Genomic DNA, 17,231 nt, shown 5'->3' with positions numbered 1-17,231 from the left:
CCAAGGCCAGCCCCAGCGTCCACGCTCGGCTGCTTCTGAGTCTACACTGGCTGCCTCCGGGGCACCCCGCGTGCTGCCTGGCACTGGGTGCACCCCACAAACACTTGCTACGTTATCAGCAATCGCCGGGCTGGCCGGGCTGTGAAGCTACAGGTCTGACACCTCGGGGACGAGTGCACGGTGTCCCCCCCCATCAGGAGCACCCCGGCCGCTCAGGGGTAGGAACTCACCCACGTGGAGGCGCAGGTCTCGGGGCTTCTGCCGAGAAGCTTGTGAGGTAGAGGCGCGGGCGGGTGGAGAGCCCGCGGGGCCGGCCCCGAGCCTGGGCCGCGTTCGCCTGCTGAGGGGCTGCCCGGCCCAGCCCAGGCCCACTTCCCCGGCAGCGCTGACCGTGGCGGTGACTCGGCCTGGCCCGGGGACCGTCTCCTGGTGGGGGAGTGTCTGGGGGGGCCCGGGTCTGGGGCCCCCTTGCGTTCAGGGGGCGGATGCACTCGGGAGGGCAGTTCCCTCCCCAGGGGGCGGGGGGTGAGAGGAGAGAGCTCGAGTCTTGGAGACCCACAGGGGAGAGGGCCCGGCGGGGGGCCCGGCGGGCTTGGGGCTGAGGCCTGTGGCCCTCCGGCCGGTGAGTGTCGCTGGGGAGACAAGTCGCTTTTGGTTAGTGAGTGTTTGTGGGTCGGTGGTGGGCGGCTGCCTGCTTCTCTGCTGGGGGACCACGGCCTTCTCGGGGACACAGCCTTGGCGCTCGGGGCTGAGCCTGTGTCCTTCTCCACGGGGCCCGAGGGGGCCGGTCCCAGCGGGGGGAGGCACAGTGCGCTTTGGCTGGACGTGGAGCAGCTGCCGGCTGCCAGGCGCTCGGCGTCCAGGACCGAGCTGCCCCGTGTGGCCTGGCCGCCGGAGGTGGCATCTGGGGGCTGAGGGCCCGCACTGGGTGAGGAGTCTGCCGGCAGCGAGGCCGGCGGGCCGGGCGGGGGTGCCTCCGAGGCCGGTCCCGATGGCTCGTCCTGGCTCTCCTCTTCGTCCTCATCCTCGTCTTCGTCCAGGTCCGAGTCCGAGTCCGAGTCCTCCAGGTCTGAAAACTGGTGCTCCGCCACCGCCTCCGAGCCCTCTCGCCCTTCTGAGTCCTGGAACAGGTCATCACTGGTTCCTGAGGGGTGGACACAGGAGACCCTGGGGTCACTGCCGGCCCCGACCCCGCCGCCCTCTGCGCCCCCGTCCTTGTTTGCAGGCTGGGCCTGAGAGCGGGCTGAGAGGATGGGGGCCGTGATAGGTGCGGGAACATTTGGTAAATAATCACGGTGAGCAAGAGGGGCCTTGTGTCTACCCCGGGCCAGGGTCAGTTCTAGGACCTTCGTGTTGTTAATGCATCTAGTCCTCAAGTGATCCCGTGAGGTCGCCACTGTTCGTATCTTCACGTTACAGACCAGGGAACCAAGGTAAGCAAGATTAAGTAGCTTGCTCAGGAAAGATAAGTAGTAGGGCTGGGACTGAACCCCAGCAAACGAGACAGGCCTTTTTTCTTAGTTCGTCTTCCCTTCACTAGGATTTCAGTGCTGGCTCCCCCAGGAGCCCGGGAAGTCACCTTGCTGTGCTGTCCCCCCACTTTGTCAGACGAGCGTGTGATAGTCTCACCTCCCTCATGGGGTGCACTGGGAGGAGGAAATGCACACCTGGCACAGAGAAATGGCTCAAGTAACTATGGCCACTCCGTACGTTCAAGAAGAAATCTATCCTATTCTGGGGCACAGCAGCCATGCAGGCCGGTCCAGCGGCACTGGCTGTGGTCAGTCTAAACATGCATCTGCCATCATGGCCAGGCTGCTGCCGGCTGGTGCAAGAGCATCTGGCAGGTGGCAGGTCCTGGTCTCTGAGGGGCGGGGTGGGGGGAGGACTAAGGTGGCCTTAGATTGCAGAGCAGGGTCCTGGCCCAGCTGCTCCTGTCCAGAGGACGTGCTCCCCTTGCAGAGCTCCTGCTGCTCCCAGCCAGTGAGGAGTAGGGCTCTGCAGCACCTCCTGGTCTGGCTTCTGGCGGGGCAGCCCCAAGCATCTGGGTCACTTTTAACCTGACAGCAGTCTAGTTTGGGCACCCCTGAAAATGGGCGGCAATCAGGACTCTTGAGAGAGCCCTGCTAATGTCTGGCCTACCGATCAGGCTCCTGAGGATTTGGGTCCTGCCGGCCCCTCTCTGGGCTCATCACCCAGCACTTCCCTTGGACACACCAGCACCCATTCCACCGCCAACCAAGAGAGCTAGACACACAAGCTGACTCGGACGGTGGGTGCAGCTGGGCTTCCAAACTCTATCAGGCCCAGCAGCCCTGGGGCTGGAGAGCCTAAGCCTTCATGCTTCCACATAGCTCAGCAGGCAGCCGTGAGATGCATGAAGTGGACAACAGTGGGTCAAAAACCATGGGGTGGAACTGGGGTTGGCAGGTGAAGGGTGGGCCAAAGGACCAAGGGGCCAAGGTCTCCTGGCAGCTGGGAGCAGAGGGGAAGGCAGGAGGGATGTGGGGGTGAATATGCAAAACACACAGCACCCAGGCTTTGCCTTAGACCTATTTCAGACCCAGCAGGTCACCGGGCCTCACCCCTCATTTACATATGGGGAAATCCAGGCCCAGAGGGGGCAAGGGCTTCCTCTCCAAGATCACCAGGGAGTAGTGGCTGAGTCAGGACTCAGGTTTACAACTCTTGCGTTATTACACTGCCAGCATAAAAATGATGTTATGCGCCAAGAAGCAGGAAATGGTCTGGGTTTGGATCCCAGCATTATTACCCTTCCTTGCTGTATGATGCTGTCTAATCGGCTTTTTCTCTCCTTCAGTTTTCTCATCTGTAAAATGGGGGTAAGAGCAATAAAAGCCACTTCCTGAAGCTGTTGGGAGGATCGTGAGGGTCTGACACCTAGTTAGGCCCCAGTAACACTTAGCAAGTATCTCCAGTGCCCCAGCACCGTTGCAAGCATCTCACAGTTGATGGTCAGAGGGGTAGTACTACCGGTGAGGGAGTCAAGACAGTCCTCCTAAACAGCCTCTTTAGGGATGAGGACGCAGAGGCCCAGAGTGGCCTGCCCTAGGCTCCCAGGGCAGGGATGATGGGAGCCAAGGGGCCCCTGCCTGAACAGGGTGCTCCAGGCCCCCCACAGCTGGGCTCCTGCCTTGCCCTGGCGGCCCATTCCCCACACCCCTCAAGGCGCTGCTGGTCCACTGCTGGGATCACCGCCCAGGCTCCACCCGCCAAGGGACTGAGGAGACGCAGAAGGAAGCCTGCGACGGCGCCGAGGGGGCTGGACACACGGTGGCGCTGCTGCCCAACCTCCTCAACCTCCTCGCTGCCGCTGCCGGAGGGGCCTGGCCACCGGGAGGCAGTCGTTCCCAGGCCGTGTCCCCAGCGCCACTTGGTGTCTAGCAGACTCGCTCCTCCTCCCTGAATCTTCCTCATCATCACGGGAAGTGGCAATTCCGTCCTTCCAGTGTCTTAGGCCATAAACCTGGGCCTCATCCTTGGCTCCTTTTTTCCCTCACGCCATCACCTATCCTTATCCCACCCCCCCACCCCCCCCACCCCCCGCCCTGTGTGGTAGCCAATCCTGTGGGCTCCACCTACAGAACGTTCCCAGGGCCCTACGGCTTCTCCCCACCTCCACCCCATCCGGGCCAACATGCCCTGGGCCTGATAACTGCCTCCAGCTGCACCCCTTCTCCACTGTCCTGCACCCCTTCTCCACCGTCCTCCGCACACAGTCACTGAGAGTTGTGGGACATCACTCCAGGGCCCTGCCAAGCCCACCCCTTGACCTTCATGGCTTCTGTTCCCTGAGCTCATGTCCCCCCACTCTGGTCCTCGGGAGCTCTGTACCTTCTGCTCCCTCTGCAGGGAGAGCCCTTCTCCAGACCCCATCTGGCTTCCCAGCTTTCCCTTCCCATTCTCTGCTCACACCTCACAGACTGAACCCCCGCCCCTACCCTATTCCACATTTGTTCATTGCCCTGCTCCCTTGCAGGATGTAAGCTTCCAGGGGACAGGAACTATGTTTTATTCACTGTGGAATCTCCAGCATCTAGAAGAGGGCCTGGAATAGGGCTGGTGCTCAGTAATTATTTCTAGAAGAAATGCACCACTCATCTCCGCAGACGAGGTGGGTATGGTTATCCTTTTATGCTTCATTGGGAAAAAGAGATTGAGAGAGGGGCAGGGAGCAGCCCAGGGTCCCTCAGCAGGCCCTCAGTGTGGGGTGAGCCACCTCTTGACTCTGACCCAGGGAGGGCTCTGGGCTCTGGTTTGGGCTCCAGGTGCCGCAGGTCCAGCCCACCAGGCACCGGGGTGGTGTGTGGCCAGCATTTCTGTGTGACCTTGAGCAACTGCCTTTACCTGTCTGAGCTTTACTTTCCTCAACTTAAAATGGGCAACACAAGTTTCTGGCCCTAGTTATGAGGACGTGGTGAGACAACGAGTGTGAATGGCCTAAGGGACACTAACCCCACATTCTCATCTTGGAGGGAACAGCCCCAACTTCTTTGTGTTGAGTGCAGTAAAGGGGATTTATTCCACCTAAAAGGAAATGTGTTTTAATTCTTTTGTAAGACTGCAAATAGATCCTGAAATCAGAAAAACGCAGACGCACACACACACATACACCTTTCTTTGTCACACTCTAAATCCTGATTCTGATTTTAGGAATCTGGTCAAAGGGTTGCTGGGTACAAGGGGAATGCTTCTGGCTGCCCTGACCTCCCTTTGCTGGGGTGGCTGGCGGGGTGGGGGGACACTGCCTATGCACCTGCCAGAGTCCCTCTGGCCTCCTCCCTGGATGCTGCGGCTGGCCGGGGCCTTTGACTCACCTTCTGCTCTGCTGGGCTGTCTCAGAAGTAGGCTCTCATGTGCCTTTTGCTGATGGAGGGCTTTGGCCAGGGTGCGGTGCTGGGATGTGGGATGAAATCGGCAGGTGGCAAGAGGCTGTCAGGTCTGACTCTGGCTCTCTTGAAAGCCTCCCAAATTCTAAAAGGTGTCATGCTCCTGCCCAGAGTATGTAGGTGTGAGAGTGTGGGTGTGGAGTGTGTAAGAGTACATCCCTCGCAGCATCACCATGAGGATTTAGGAGACAACTCACAGCGTGTGTTTAGAACACGCCTGACCCGTAGTGGGTGATCAGTCAATGCTGACTCCAATTACTCCTGTGTTAGTTTATTCAGCACACATTCACTGAGCACCTGCAAGGTGCCAGGCACCCCACCTCCCTGGTAGACGGTAATGCGCACTCTCTATGGCTGCACAGCACATACTGTAAGTGTATGGAGGGGAGGGGGCCATCTCTCTGTGAATTTAACCTTTATCTCCCAGTAGGTGGGAGAACTGGCAGGGAGGGCTTGGGAGGGGGAGAGGAGGTGGGGGGGACACGGAAGGGGAGGGAGGGCGAGGGGGACAGGTGCAGGAGCGGGGCAGAGGAAGAGGGGGAGATGGTGAGGAGGGAAGAGGTGGGAGGGGGGCGTTGGCGGTTCCTTACCTTCTTCGGCCTCCAGCTCCTCCAGCACCCCTGTCTCTTGGCACTTTTTGCTGTGAGCCTTCGACTTCATGTGCTTAGTCAGATTCCCTAGAAAGAAACGAGAAGAGACTCAGGCGGGGCCGCTGGGCGGGGGGGCCTGGGCACGCCTGGGGCTCGCAGAGGCAGTGGGCTTCGAAGACCAGTCAGGGCCCTGCCAGCTGCTGCTGCTGCGGAGGGGCTGGGCATTCAGGACAGTACTCAGGAGCTGGGGGAGGAGGTTGGGGGGCGGGTGGGGGAGGGCAGAGGGTATAATGAGGAAGTGAGATGCTGGTTAAAAAAACAAACAAAAAAAGAAATTAAAAAGACAACTCATGTGCAATAGGTTTCTCCTGCATTTGATTTAACTCCGGGGCCCAGTTGCCGGGGACGCTCATGGAGCAGGATTTGTGACCTTCTCAGATGCTGGGATGCCCAGAGGGCTCCTGTTCACCGACGCGGTGGGTGGGTACTGACGATGCCCTTCCAGGTGAGGCCACGTGTGGGGCAGCCCAGCGGGTTTGGGAAGAGGAACCAGGACAAAGTTACTGTTAGAAATGGAGAAGGGGCTGAAGGGTTAGGGCAGTCTGCCGGACAGGGACCTGCGAGCCTTCCTTAGAGAAGTCACGTCCTGGGCCTCAGTATCCCCCAGGTCACCATGCGGTGCAGACACAGGTAGGGTATGCACAGGGAGGGCTGGGCAAAGGCTCCACCCACTCCATCCCTGCCCCTGCCCTAAGCGGCCAGCCCAGCCCCACGGCTCATGAGTAGGGGCAGCAGGTCTTCACAATCGGGGCGGGGGGGGGAAGGTAATGACGCCTTCAGTCTCTCCCATGCGTGCACAGCACATCCCAGGCCGGGAGCCTCTATGGGCAGGAACACTCTGGGAAGGGGACGCAGAGACCCCAGCCTGCTCCAGGAGGATGCAGGCCAGGTGCCTCAGGATGCTCCTTCCGGCTCAGCAGCTACCTCCAAGTTGTGATGTTCTCACTGTGGGCCTGCAGGTTGCTACACTTCCACATGATCGTTCACATAATAATCCTCAGTGCCCCGAGTTAGGTGCTCTGTCTCACTGAGCGTGGTCCTCGGCAAGTCTGAGTAGATGGACGGAAGAGGGAAGAATGGACACTTGAGCAGATACATAGAGAGACTGGTGGGTGAATGGATGGATGGATGGACTGATGGGTAGATGGGTAGGGGGCTAAGGGCAAAAATGGGGTGACAGTACAACAGGAAGAATAGGGACAGATGGATGGGACACTGGATGGTTAGATAAGCAGACAGATGGATAGACAGAGGCGGGAGGAGATGGTTAGATGAAAACAGTAAATGGCAGGCTAGTTGGAAAACGGGCTAATACACAGATGGGGAGCTGGAGAGGAGGAGAGAGACAGGGCCGACTGGGGCAGCGGCCGGTTGGGTTGCACATCAACTTGCAGCGGGGCAGACTGGACAGGTGGATAGAAGGACGGACTGGTGGGAGGACAGATGTGAGAAGAGGAGGAACAGGATGAGAAAATAAATGGAAAGGGAGATGGCCAGGAAGACCAACAGTAGATGGGAGAAATGGATAGATGGGTGGATAGATGATGGGTGGATGGGTGGGCAAGTAGGAGAGAGCCCGTGGGTGCACCAAAGGGTGCTTTCCAATCATTCTGAGAATTTTAAGGAATTTGCAGGGTTTTGCTGAGAGCGTGATGGGAACCTTAACCTGGGATTCCCTGAGGTACACAGGTCAAGGGCAGCAGGGGTGGAAGGTGACTTGTTTCTTTACTCTTCCTTCTCTTTGCTCCTAGTCTGTGACTATATCCTATAACTCAGATTTTCCTATCACCAGACAGAAACCTGGATCTTTTGCTGGCCTAAGGGAAAGCAGAGCCATAACTGAGGCCAGAGGGTCCCTAAAGGTCCCTACCTAATATTGGGGGCTTCTGCCCTCATTGCCATGAGCAAGTAGAGCTTGAGTGGGACGTCAAGGGGTGGGACAGGCCGCTGGGGCCTTCCATGGGCCAGACAGATCAATGGTCCCCTGAGGTTCTGGGATCAGCCCACTGTCCCCTGAGCCCCTGACCACAGAGGACTGTGAACACTGCTCATTCTGGCTTTGACATTATTTGTTGTACGTGTCCTGCCAGGAAGGTTTAGGTCTCTTTTCAACCAAGTTAGGTGCCGAGCACACAGTAGGTCACAATAACCACACATGGGCAACGCTGTCCTCATCGCAGAAGCAAAGCGTTGGAAGGAGCCTCACAGACCCTGTAATCCAAGCGCCACCAGGCCCAGGGTGGTGGGTGTGTGGGGTTCTTGCTTCTGCTCTAACTCTGGGCCCTGGAGCTGGTGATGCCATTAGATCCGATTACTGACTGTCTCAGCTGCTGGGCATGGGCAGGCTCCCGTTGACCAGCACGCTGAACCAGCCAAGGCCCCTTATTAGCACAGAGCCCCATTGAGACCCAGGTTTTGGGGCTCCAGGGGTCTTGCTCACTCCACGCCTGCCTGCACAATGCACCCAGGCTGCTCTAGGAGCTCGCCGGCTTCGGGTTTGGGTTTGGCCTCTGCTGCCTGCTACCTGTGTGCTCTGGGGCGAGTTTCTTAACCTTCTGAGCCCCAATTTCTGCAACTCTGAAGTGATACCTACCTCTCGGGGGCGCTGGGAGAAGCTGAGGAGGGAGCGCAGGCGAGTGGCAGCCTGGCAGACAGCAGACGCTCAGCACATTGGGATGTTCCTCCTTCCCCTGCTGGGACCCCACCCTTAGCCCCGTGACCACCACTCGTCACCGTCACCGAGTGCCGAGACCCTGCCACGCGCCGACGTGCTGGGTGTGGAGGACAGAGGCATGGCTTCCCCTCCAGGGTGGGCTCGGGGGCTCCCAGAAGGCACCCGTGGGCCCTGGAGGCTGCAGGGGGCACTCGGGGCATCTGAGGGGCTCTGCTGGGACAGGCCGGGTGGCTCTCAGGAGGCCAGGCTGGCTGAGCCGCCCTGGGGCCTATGGGGTACCCTCCCTGGCTTGCCCTCCCCGGGCCTCTTCTGTGAATCGAGGGAGGGGGACCAAAGGGCGCAGGCGTCTCTTTCGGCTCAGAAGCCACTTCTCTGGCAAGGGACAGAGGCTCGGAGGCCTGCGGGGCAGCCGGCAGCTTCTCACAGCCTTGCCGGCCCCCACCCGAAGCCCCACAGTCCTGGGATGCAGGAGGAAAGGCAGGCGGATGGAAGAGGAGGAGTGTCTGGAGGAGAGGTGGGGCCTCTGCTGAGAGCACCGGCCCAGGACTCTGCCTCGGTTTCCCCGGCTGGCCGCCCTCCTCCCTGCCCGCCCCTGCAGGCCCTGCCACCTGAGGCCTGCCCGCTGCTCTCGTCGCTGACCCCGCGGCGACTGGTGCAGGGGCCCCTACGCGGCACAGCCACCCCGCTGGCCTCTGGGGACCATCTGGGAAGAGGAAAGAGGACCCCCCAGACCGCTCGCCACAGGGCCGTCCTGGCGGCCTTCCCCGCACGGCCCCCGAGACGCCTCGGCTAGCGCCCCGGGGCCCCAGCTGTGCCACAATGTCTAACACGGAGACGGAGACACAGACGAGCAGACAGAGACGGACAGGAAGGGCTCGCCGGGCCTGGGCGCAGCCAGGGGGTGCAGATGGAGGGTCCTGAGGACCGCCAGGCCCAGCCGGAGCCCCAGCGGGAGAGGGCAGGGCGGGGATGAGGAGGCGCCGGAGGTTCCTGAGGGACGGCTGAAGGCCCACCCCTCCGGGAAGACGTGGGCACCCCGAGAAACAGGAGCCTCAGTGTCCCGCTGCTTCCCTCACGCCCAGCGTGCAAGCCTCCTCTGCTGCCACTTGCCGCCACCCACCCCCGACCGGCCCCTCTCCGCAGTCACAAAGGTCCAGGTTCCATCATTTCAGACTCGCTCACTGCTTCGGCTTTGAAGATGTTGTCTTCTGGAAGCTTCTATGAGCTTTTGAAGGGAGCTCAGCACGCTCCTTGATCACTGGCTGGGAACAGGCTGCTGGGCCTGGCCTTCGGGGCAGGTTGGGCAGGCCTGCACAGCCGGGACTCAGTCCCTCTGCTCCCGTAATGCCCTCTGGGCACCCCCCCGGGGCTCCATGCCGGCTCAGAGACACCCCAGAGGCACTGCGGGCAGGCCTGGCGTGGCTTCCAATGAAACAATGACAAGAGCTCTGGAAACGAGGCGTTCCTGCCCGGGACCAGGCCCTTTCTCGCCAGAAAGACAAGGGGAACTGAATAGGGCCCCCTCTTTGGAGAGGATGCTCTGGCTGGGAACTTAGCCAGATGGGTTTTTCTAGTCTCCCCAAGATGGTTCTCTGTGTGCCGGGCACGGGTGTGCTCCAGATGGCCCCGGGCTGGGACGTACTCTCAGGACTGGGCTCCTCACGCTGAGAGCAGAACGGGGTGGTCCCCTGATGCCGCCTGGAAACAGGGGCAGCGGTTGTGACCCGCTCCGGAGGCCACCCGATCGGCCACCTGATTTAGCCAGTCCTTCCAGGGAAACGGAGATCTGCTCACAGCGAGGAAGGTGATGGGGGAGATGCCCTGATGGAGGGGTCCTGGGTTCTAGGTACAGCTCTAGTACTAACAGTCACTTGGCTTTTGGGGGACCCACTTTCTTTACCTTCAACAAGAGGTTTTTTCTTTTTTTTTTTTACTCTGTTGTTTAAGACATAAGTCAATCATTCCCATCTCTCTTCTTCCATAAAGTTCCACTGGCCACCTAAGGCCAGAGGGAGTGGGGTTGTAGGGGACAGAGTAGGGACGGGGCCCACATCCGGGGCCAAGGCAGGGCCCTGGGGCTGGATGCACCCATGACACAGGGGGCTGAGCTCCAGGCCCGTCTGTCCTCTTTGGGGATCCTCCAGAACACTGTTTATGAGATGCCAAGAGAGAAGAAGCGCCTCTATGCTACCCAAAACCTAGGTGGGAAAGGACCAGCGAGAACGATGGCCGGAGGACAGAGGAGGGCAGGGGTCGGTGAACGGGGTTAGGACGGCCAAGATGGAACTTGGTCAGACAGGGGCCGGAAGTGGTAAACTGGTAAACGTGGTAAACTGCCCCCCGGACCCGGTACAGAGAGCACGGAGGTGGGGTGGGGGGGGGGCAAGAGGAGGAGAAAGTGAGGAAGGCTGGCGAACTCCACAGGGTTCGGCCCAGCCTCTCTGCCTGGGAGCAGCTTCCCCACCAGAAGGAAGGTCAACAAGAGGCAAAACTGAACCTGCTCTCGGGCTCTGTCCGCGGAAACAGCACATGGCTCCAGCGGGGGCCAGCGTGGAGGCCCCCCACTTGCTCAAAGGAGAAGGCGGGACCCTCACGTCCAAACCCTGAAACCCTGACCCAAGAACCTGCAGAGCACAAGAGGCTGAAGCTGTCAGGGGCACTGAGAGCCCCAGGCCTTCCTCTGCTTCACCTCCGTCCCCCGTCCCTCTGCTCAGCTACCAGGAAGCAATGCGCGAGTGCCCACGTCCTCCCCGCCCGGCCTGCAGGAACAGTCCACGCAGTGTGCAGGGAGCAGCTTGCTCCAAGTCTCACGGACTCGGCCCCACTTGCTCACACGGGGGGCCTGCAGCAGGCCAGGCCACGCCAGCCTCTACCGGCTGCCCTTCCTCCTCGCTCAGGTGGCCGCCAGAGCCTGCTGCCCCTGCCTTGGGGCCGGACTGTCGGGGCTGCCAGCCTGGGCAGGGCGGGGGGCGAGCGGGCTGTGCCGAGAGCTGCAGAGGAGCCGGGTGGGCAGGAACATGGTCTGAGTGGTGAGGCGGGTGGAGGCAGGGCGAGTCTGCCATGAGGAGTGACCATGTGAGTGTGCCGAGTGGCTCGGAGTGGAATGGATTTCCAAACGCAAGAGTGGTGGTGACAGGTGCGGATGCTGGAGCTCACCAGATCAGTGGGCAAGGGGCCGAGGAGACATGCAGAAGGACGGGGTGGAGGAGAGAAAAATCAAAACTGGGAACGGTGTGCAAGAGCGCCTCCGGGCGGCGGGGCAGGCGCGCAGGTGGAGGAGCTGTGTGGGATCCAAGAGGACAGGCTGGGCAGCCAGGGGGTGCCACTGCCCAGTCTGGAGGCGCTGCTCTGCCACTGGGGAGCCCAGGCCGTGGGGGTGGCCCAGGCCCCAGGCGGAGAGGTCCGGGCCCCTGCGCTCTGTGCTAGGGCTCCCAGAGGGGAGCTCCCTACGGTGGGCAGGGGCAGCGCCCCAGCTGACTGTCTCTTACCTTTGGTTTTAAAAGCAAAGTGACAGTGCTTGCACACATAGGGCCGGACGTCAGTGTGGGTGCGGATGTGTTTCTTCAGCATGCTGGGCTTCTTGCAGCGAATTCCACACTCCTCACAAACATATTTCCCTCGGCCGCGGCCTCGCACATATACATACTCTTCGTTTGATTTGTACCTATGAGCAACAGGCGTCATGGTAAAGGAAAAAAAAGGAGGAGAAGAGGCTGGTTCCCACCTCAGAAGATGCACAGGCTTCCTGGCCGCATCCAGCCCTTGGTGTGTTGGGCGAGGAGGACGCGACCCAGAGAGAACCACGTGGGGCGGGGGTGGGGGAGTCGCCCTGGGGATCCACCAGGGACCCCTTGCACCTGCCCTGCCCTCGACCAGGCACGGCTGCCCCCTCTCTTCCATCCGGCCGCAGCAGACCCCGCGCCTCCTGCCGGGAAGTGAAGCCATGCAGGGCCTGGGCTCCAGAGCCAGCCTGTCCCCACACAGGACAGCCACGCTGGGCCACCGGAGCAGCAACGCGAGTGAGAGAAGGGAACGACCACGCTCTAGCGGCTACCATTTGCCAGGTGCTCACTCTGCGCCGGGCACTTTACACAAATTAAATCACGATCCTGAGCACGAGCCCTTAAGAGCCAGCCTGAGGCTCAAACTCCTGCAGCCAGAAAGATCTAGAACTAAGATCCATCCGAACCTGCCTGCTCCAAAGCCTGTCCACCTCCCGGGAAGGGTAACGATCGCTAAAACGGTCGGCTAGGAAGCCACCCGGACACTGCTGGGAGGAGGTCTGAGGCACAGCCATCATTTCCCTGTTCTCAGAGTCAGAAACCAGGAGCCCTGCGCTCTCTCCCCGACCGCATCTCCGGATGAGCCGTGAAGCCCTGGGGACCCAGGTTCTAGCCACCTTGCTCCCAGGGAACACCTGGGCTCAGAGCACCAGGGCCAAGAGCTTTCCTAGGGTAGCCAGCCCACCTGCCGGGCGTCAGGGCCACTAATGCTCTTGGACCCGAACCAGAAGGCTGTGATTTCCACCTAGAAGGAAGCCCACGAGTCTCACTCCATACGATCCTCATCAAAATGCCTTGTTGGCCTAATGCCATAGATGAGCACGTCTCCCCCCTGAAAAGTCTATGATGGGGCCAGGGGAGGGGTTCCTGGTATGGTTCCAGGGGAAGTGTCTTCTGACTCACGAGGCCAGGGGCGTCTGAGGGCACGGGTGCCTCAGGGGCGGTGTGGCCTCTCGGCCAGCTGAGCGTGCCCCCATCACCCAGCAGGAGGCCTGCCTGTGCCCCACACTCATGCTGTACAACATGTCCCAGCCCAGGTGCCTGGCACTCAAACTCGGAGCAGGTGCAGAGGGGCAGGGAGGTGGCTGGGAGCAGGTGGGACAGCAGCTGGGGCTCAGTCCTACTCTGCATGGCCATCAGCTTATGGATGAGAGGATGTCACAGGATGACTTGAAAGAGGGGACTCTAAGAGAGGGGGCCAGCTGGTGGTGACAGAGTGATCACATCACACACTCACACACACACCACCTCCCCACTCTTACACTCAAGCACACACTCACACCCGTATACACACACTCATACACGCATGTTCTCTCACACGTGGGGCTGCTGTCCACAAGTCCCTACGGGTCCTGGTTTTTGTCACCTCAGTTTTGGCCTCATGTTGTCTAAAACCACCTTTTCTTCTCCTTAAGAGGCCCTGACCGGCCAGTTGCAGGCACCCTGTTCTCAGGTTAGGAGCCAACTTCCATCTGAACCAGGGCAAAGTGACATCTTGTGTTCAAGGGGAGGAAATGAAGGCTGTGGGGCTGGTAGGAGGAAGTGACTCTAGTCGCGCTTATGAAGAGCACCCTATGGGCAAACTGGGGATGTCTGTCTCCCGGTGACAGGAGTTCACCCTCACGCAGCGGGACTCCTGGACCCAAACCAGCGACCCACACCCGGATGTTAATTCCTGTGTCCCTCTGTGGCCCCCAGGACCCACTCTGAGATGGAGCACCCTTTTCCCAGCCAGAGAAGAAAGAAGCGAGAATGCCTTGGTCTCTTCTTTGCACGAGGCTCGGCCTCCACCTGGACAGGGGCCTCCATTCGGCCCTGCTCGGCGGGTCCGTTGACACTCCCTCCCCTCCAACTTCCAATGACAAAGGTGTCCCTCGGCATTCCTTCCCCTTCCCTCCACCCCGCTGGGGTGGCCACTGCGAGCGAGGCCCACTGCCACTCTGACTGCCCCTGTATTTGGGCTCCACCCTATGCTCAAGTCAACTCAGAGTCAAGTGCTAGAGTCGGTCTCCTGTGGCTGCTCTCAGATCCCTCATTTCCTCCTCTATAGCAAGCTCAGATGACAAGTGGTCTTCCCAGGCTCACACTTATGTGCAGAAAACACAGAAAAACCGTTTGAACCTTCAAGGGTTGTGCCTTGAGTTGGGTGTCTTGACCATGGAAGGTGTGTGGAACCTGCCGGGGAGGGGTTGGAGGGGCTGGGGAGGGCGGTGAGAGATGGAGGCAGGATACTCCAGGCAGGGACCAGGAGCAAAGGCAAGAGGTGTTAAGAGGCTGGACGGATTTGGTGGGTGAAAGCAGACGAGGTGGGATGGGCAGCTCGGACTGGATCACCATCCCCATCAGCCTTCGATGCGTGCTAAGAAGTTTAGACTTGGTCAAAGTTGTCCTAAAGATAAAGTCTCAGAGAGAAGATGCTTCCCTGGCACCACGGGGGAATGGTCTGGAGGATGAGAGACCTGGGGTCCCTGCCAGAGGTGCGTGTTCTAGGACAGGCGGTCGTCTGGACGGGGCGGGGATCACAAGGAGGCAGAAACAAAGACCAACGTTTTCAAGTTGGCTGGCTCAAGCGATTCCATCCGTGGGCTTGGAGGGAAGCGATGCAGGCCCCTAGGGCTTTGCTGAGTGTGAGATGCCCGAGAGGAAGCCGTGAAGAGATGCCCAGGACACGGCCAGAAGTCCTCGGGACTCACGATGGGACAGGCGGATTTGTGAGGAGGAAGGCGACTGCCCAGGAGAGGATTGAAAACAAGAAGGGGGCAGTGTGAGGGTGACCAGAAAGCCGGTCCCAACACCTACCCCCGAGCAGCGACTTCCTGGGAGCTCAGGAGGTTTGGAAGCAGAGAGAACGGGGCTGGGGTGGGCAGCAGCCAGCTGGTCCCACGTCATGGAGGACGCTGGTTCCTGGGGGGCCCCAGGACTTGAAGAGAGAGCAGTCCTGGTGGAGCAGCCCAGAGCCTGTGAGTCCTCTGCCCCTTGAAGGCCGAGACTGGGATTCATACAGCTCGACGGCTTTGTGGTCCCCAAAGGGCCCAGCCCAAGGACAGGCATGGGCCAGCCGTCCAGTGTGGGCTGGGTCATCCTCCTGCGTGGGGCCATCCCCCCACACCAGCTCAGGATCAGCCTCTCCTTCCCCAGCAGCTCCACAGCCTCTGCCTTCTGGTACATTCCGCCATCATGGGCCACACGCTCAGTTCAAGCTTGTCACCAGTCAACAGCCAACCTCAAAGGCTCGCTGGACCCCAACCCACTCCAGCTCCTGCTCGCTCTGCTCTTCCTTTCTCAGCCCAAGCCAGGAAAGGGCAGCCCACACCTGCTGTCCATGCCTCCTCACCACCCCCACTCCTGAGCCCCTCGACTCAGCTTCCCTGGCCATCTGTCCTTGCCAAGGTCACACGTTGCTAAATCCAAAGGACGGCTGTCTTTTCCTGTCTGCCCTCGCGCCCACCTTCCAGGGGCTCTTGCTTGGCTTGGTGACCCTTCTCTGCAGGCTCCTTCCTTGCCCCTGTCCCATGCTGTCAGTCCCCAGGCCCCAGCCTGCGCTCTCCTCCCCTCACCCCTCCCAGGCCTGACCTTCCACCTGGACGCCAATGGGTCTCCTGTTCTCTCCAGGTCTGACCTCCCTGCTGAACCTCCAAATGCCCCCCTCAGTACCCCTCCTAGTGGTTCTCAGGCACCTCACAGCCTGCACGCCCAGAACCACGTTTCCGGTCCCCCGTGCAGTACCACGTCCCCCTGGGTACCCGTCTCCATAAATGGAACACGCCGGGGCTTCCTCCTAGTGCCTCCACTGCCATCCCTCTCCGTGCTCAGCCTGTCGCCACAGCCTGTCCATGCTGTCCCCCCACCGCCCGAGTGTGGCCGAGGAGGCAGCCAGGGCCACCATCCTCCCTGTAGCCTTTCTTCACAGAACAGCCAGAGGGAGCGAGCCCTACCACATGCAGCCCAGCTGCTCCTCCCAGCCTGGGGGCAATGCTCCCTCACCCCCTGCAGGATAAGGCCCTGTCCCTGCACTCGGGGGACAGGATGGCACAGAGGCCCAGGACCCCACCCGGCCCAGCGACCTCTCCAGGGCCTCACCCCCTGTGCCAAACATCCCTGGGGGCCTCAGAGTTCCTTCCTCCAGCCTTCCAGCCTCCCCAGCACCAGCCCCCCCCCCCGACCAGCTCCTCTGCTCCTTCAGGGCTTCGCCGCAAGGTCCCTTCCCTTGGAGCCCTGAGCCCGCCGAGCCTGGGGTCCCACGTGCTCCCCTTCACAGCACTAAGTTGTGTGCGTGGTGACAGTCTTCTCAACCAGCGGAGTCCCCGTTATCCCCCCGAAGGAGGGGCCAGGTGGGCCTCAGCTGTTGGTATATCCCCAGGGCCTAGCACAGTGCCTGCCACCCAGCAAGCGCTCACGCTCCTCGGCTGCACAGAGCCAAACCGAGGCCTTCTTTCCGGGTCTGCTATAATCCGACTCTTGGCCTGGACATCCCAACACGACGCTGTGGCCTCCCCCTGGGCACGGCACAGAGCTAGGCCCTCCTAGCCAGGAGGGACTGGCTGGCCGAACGCTCCCCACTCCCTGGTAGGAACTATTCGGCTCGTAGGTCAGCATGAGACCTGGGGCCCAGTTCTGGCTCCTGCTTGACCTTGCTCGGTGACCTTGGGTAAGTGACTTCCTGTCCCTTGCAAACAGTTGTTGCCCCGAGGCACAGCAAGCACCATCACATGCCTGACCTCCACCGGTCTGCCATCCCCCTTTTACCACCATCCTCATTTTACAGAAAAGAGAACTAAGGCCCGAGGAGTTTGAGTGACGTGGCCAAGACCAGCCAGTCAGCGATCTTTCCACCCAGCTCCCCATCCCTGCACAGACTTGCTGCACAAATACTTTCAGATGATGTGGACCAAGGTTTCCTTAGCACTTTCCTTCTCCAGGATTCCCAGGGGCCTGTAACACTGCAGACAAACAAGAACAGCATCATTCTCCACCCAGCCCTTCCTGAAAGGGCCGCCAGCTCTGGGTGGGACCCGCAGGTGTTGACAGCTACAGAAAAATGCCCTGCAGAAAGCCAGAGCAGGAAACCAGAAAACCATGGTGGGGCCCCTAGGGGCACAGTGCTGCCTCCCAGGTCTGCTGGCTCCTCCCTATCCCCCCCAGGCTACTCTCCCCGGGGGGAGAAGTGACCGACCCCCTCTCAGTTCTGAGGCCACAAGACAGTCCCCACTGGCAG

At 60.6% G+C, this 17,231-nt stretch overlaps 1 protein-coding gene across 10 annotated transcripts in view; it reads right to left on the bottom strand.

The window, feature by feature from the left end:
• The window catches only part of HIVEP3 (HIVEP zinc finger 3), a 459,145-nt gene that overhangs the window by 5,555 nt on the left and 436,359 nt on the right, over positions 1-17,231 (bottom strand). For 9 of the 10 annotated variants that reach the window (XM_049093980.1, XM_049093976.1, XM_049093975.1 and 6 more), the window contains 4 exons: positions 11,723-11,898; positions 5,501-5,587; positions 2,774-2,830; positions 231-1,144 (listed from right to left, as the gene is read on the bottom strand). In XM_049093980.1, coding sequence (XP_048949937.1) covers positions 231-1,144; positions 2,774-2,830; positions 5,501-5,587; positions 11,723-11,898 — 1,234 coding nt within the window. The remainder of the gene's footprint in view (positions 1-230; positions 1,145-2,773; positions 2,831-5,500; positions 5,588-11,722; positions 11,899-17,231) is intronic. The other variant, XM_049093983.1, reaches the window with a different exon arrangement.

The sequence above is a fragment of the Canis lupus genome, chromosome 15 (genome assembly GCF_003254725.2).
Source record: "Canis lupus dingo isolate Sandy chromosome 15, ASM325472v2, whole genome shotgun sequence".
NCBI classification, from domain to species: domain Eukaryota; kingdom Metazoa; phylum Chordata; class Mammalia; order Carnivora; family Canidae; genus Canis; species Canis lupus.
This window is presented reverse-complemented; position numbering and strand designations above follow the sequence as displayed.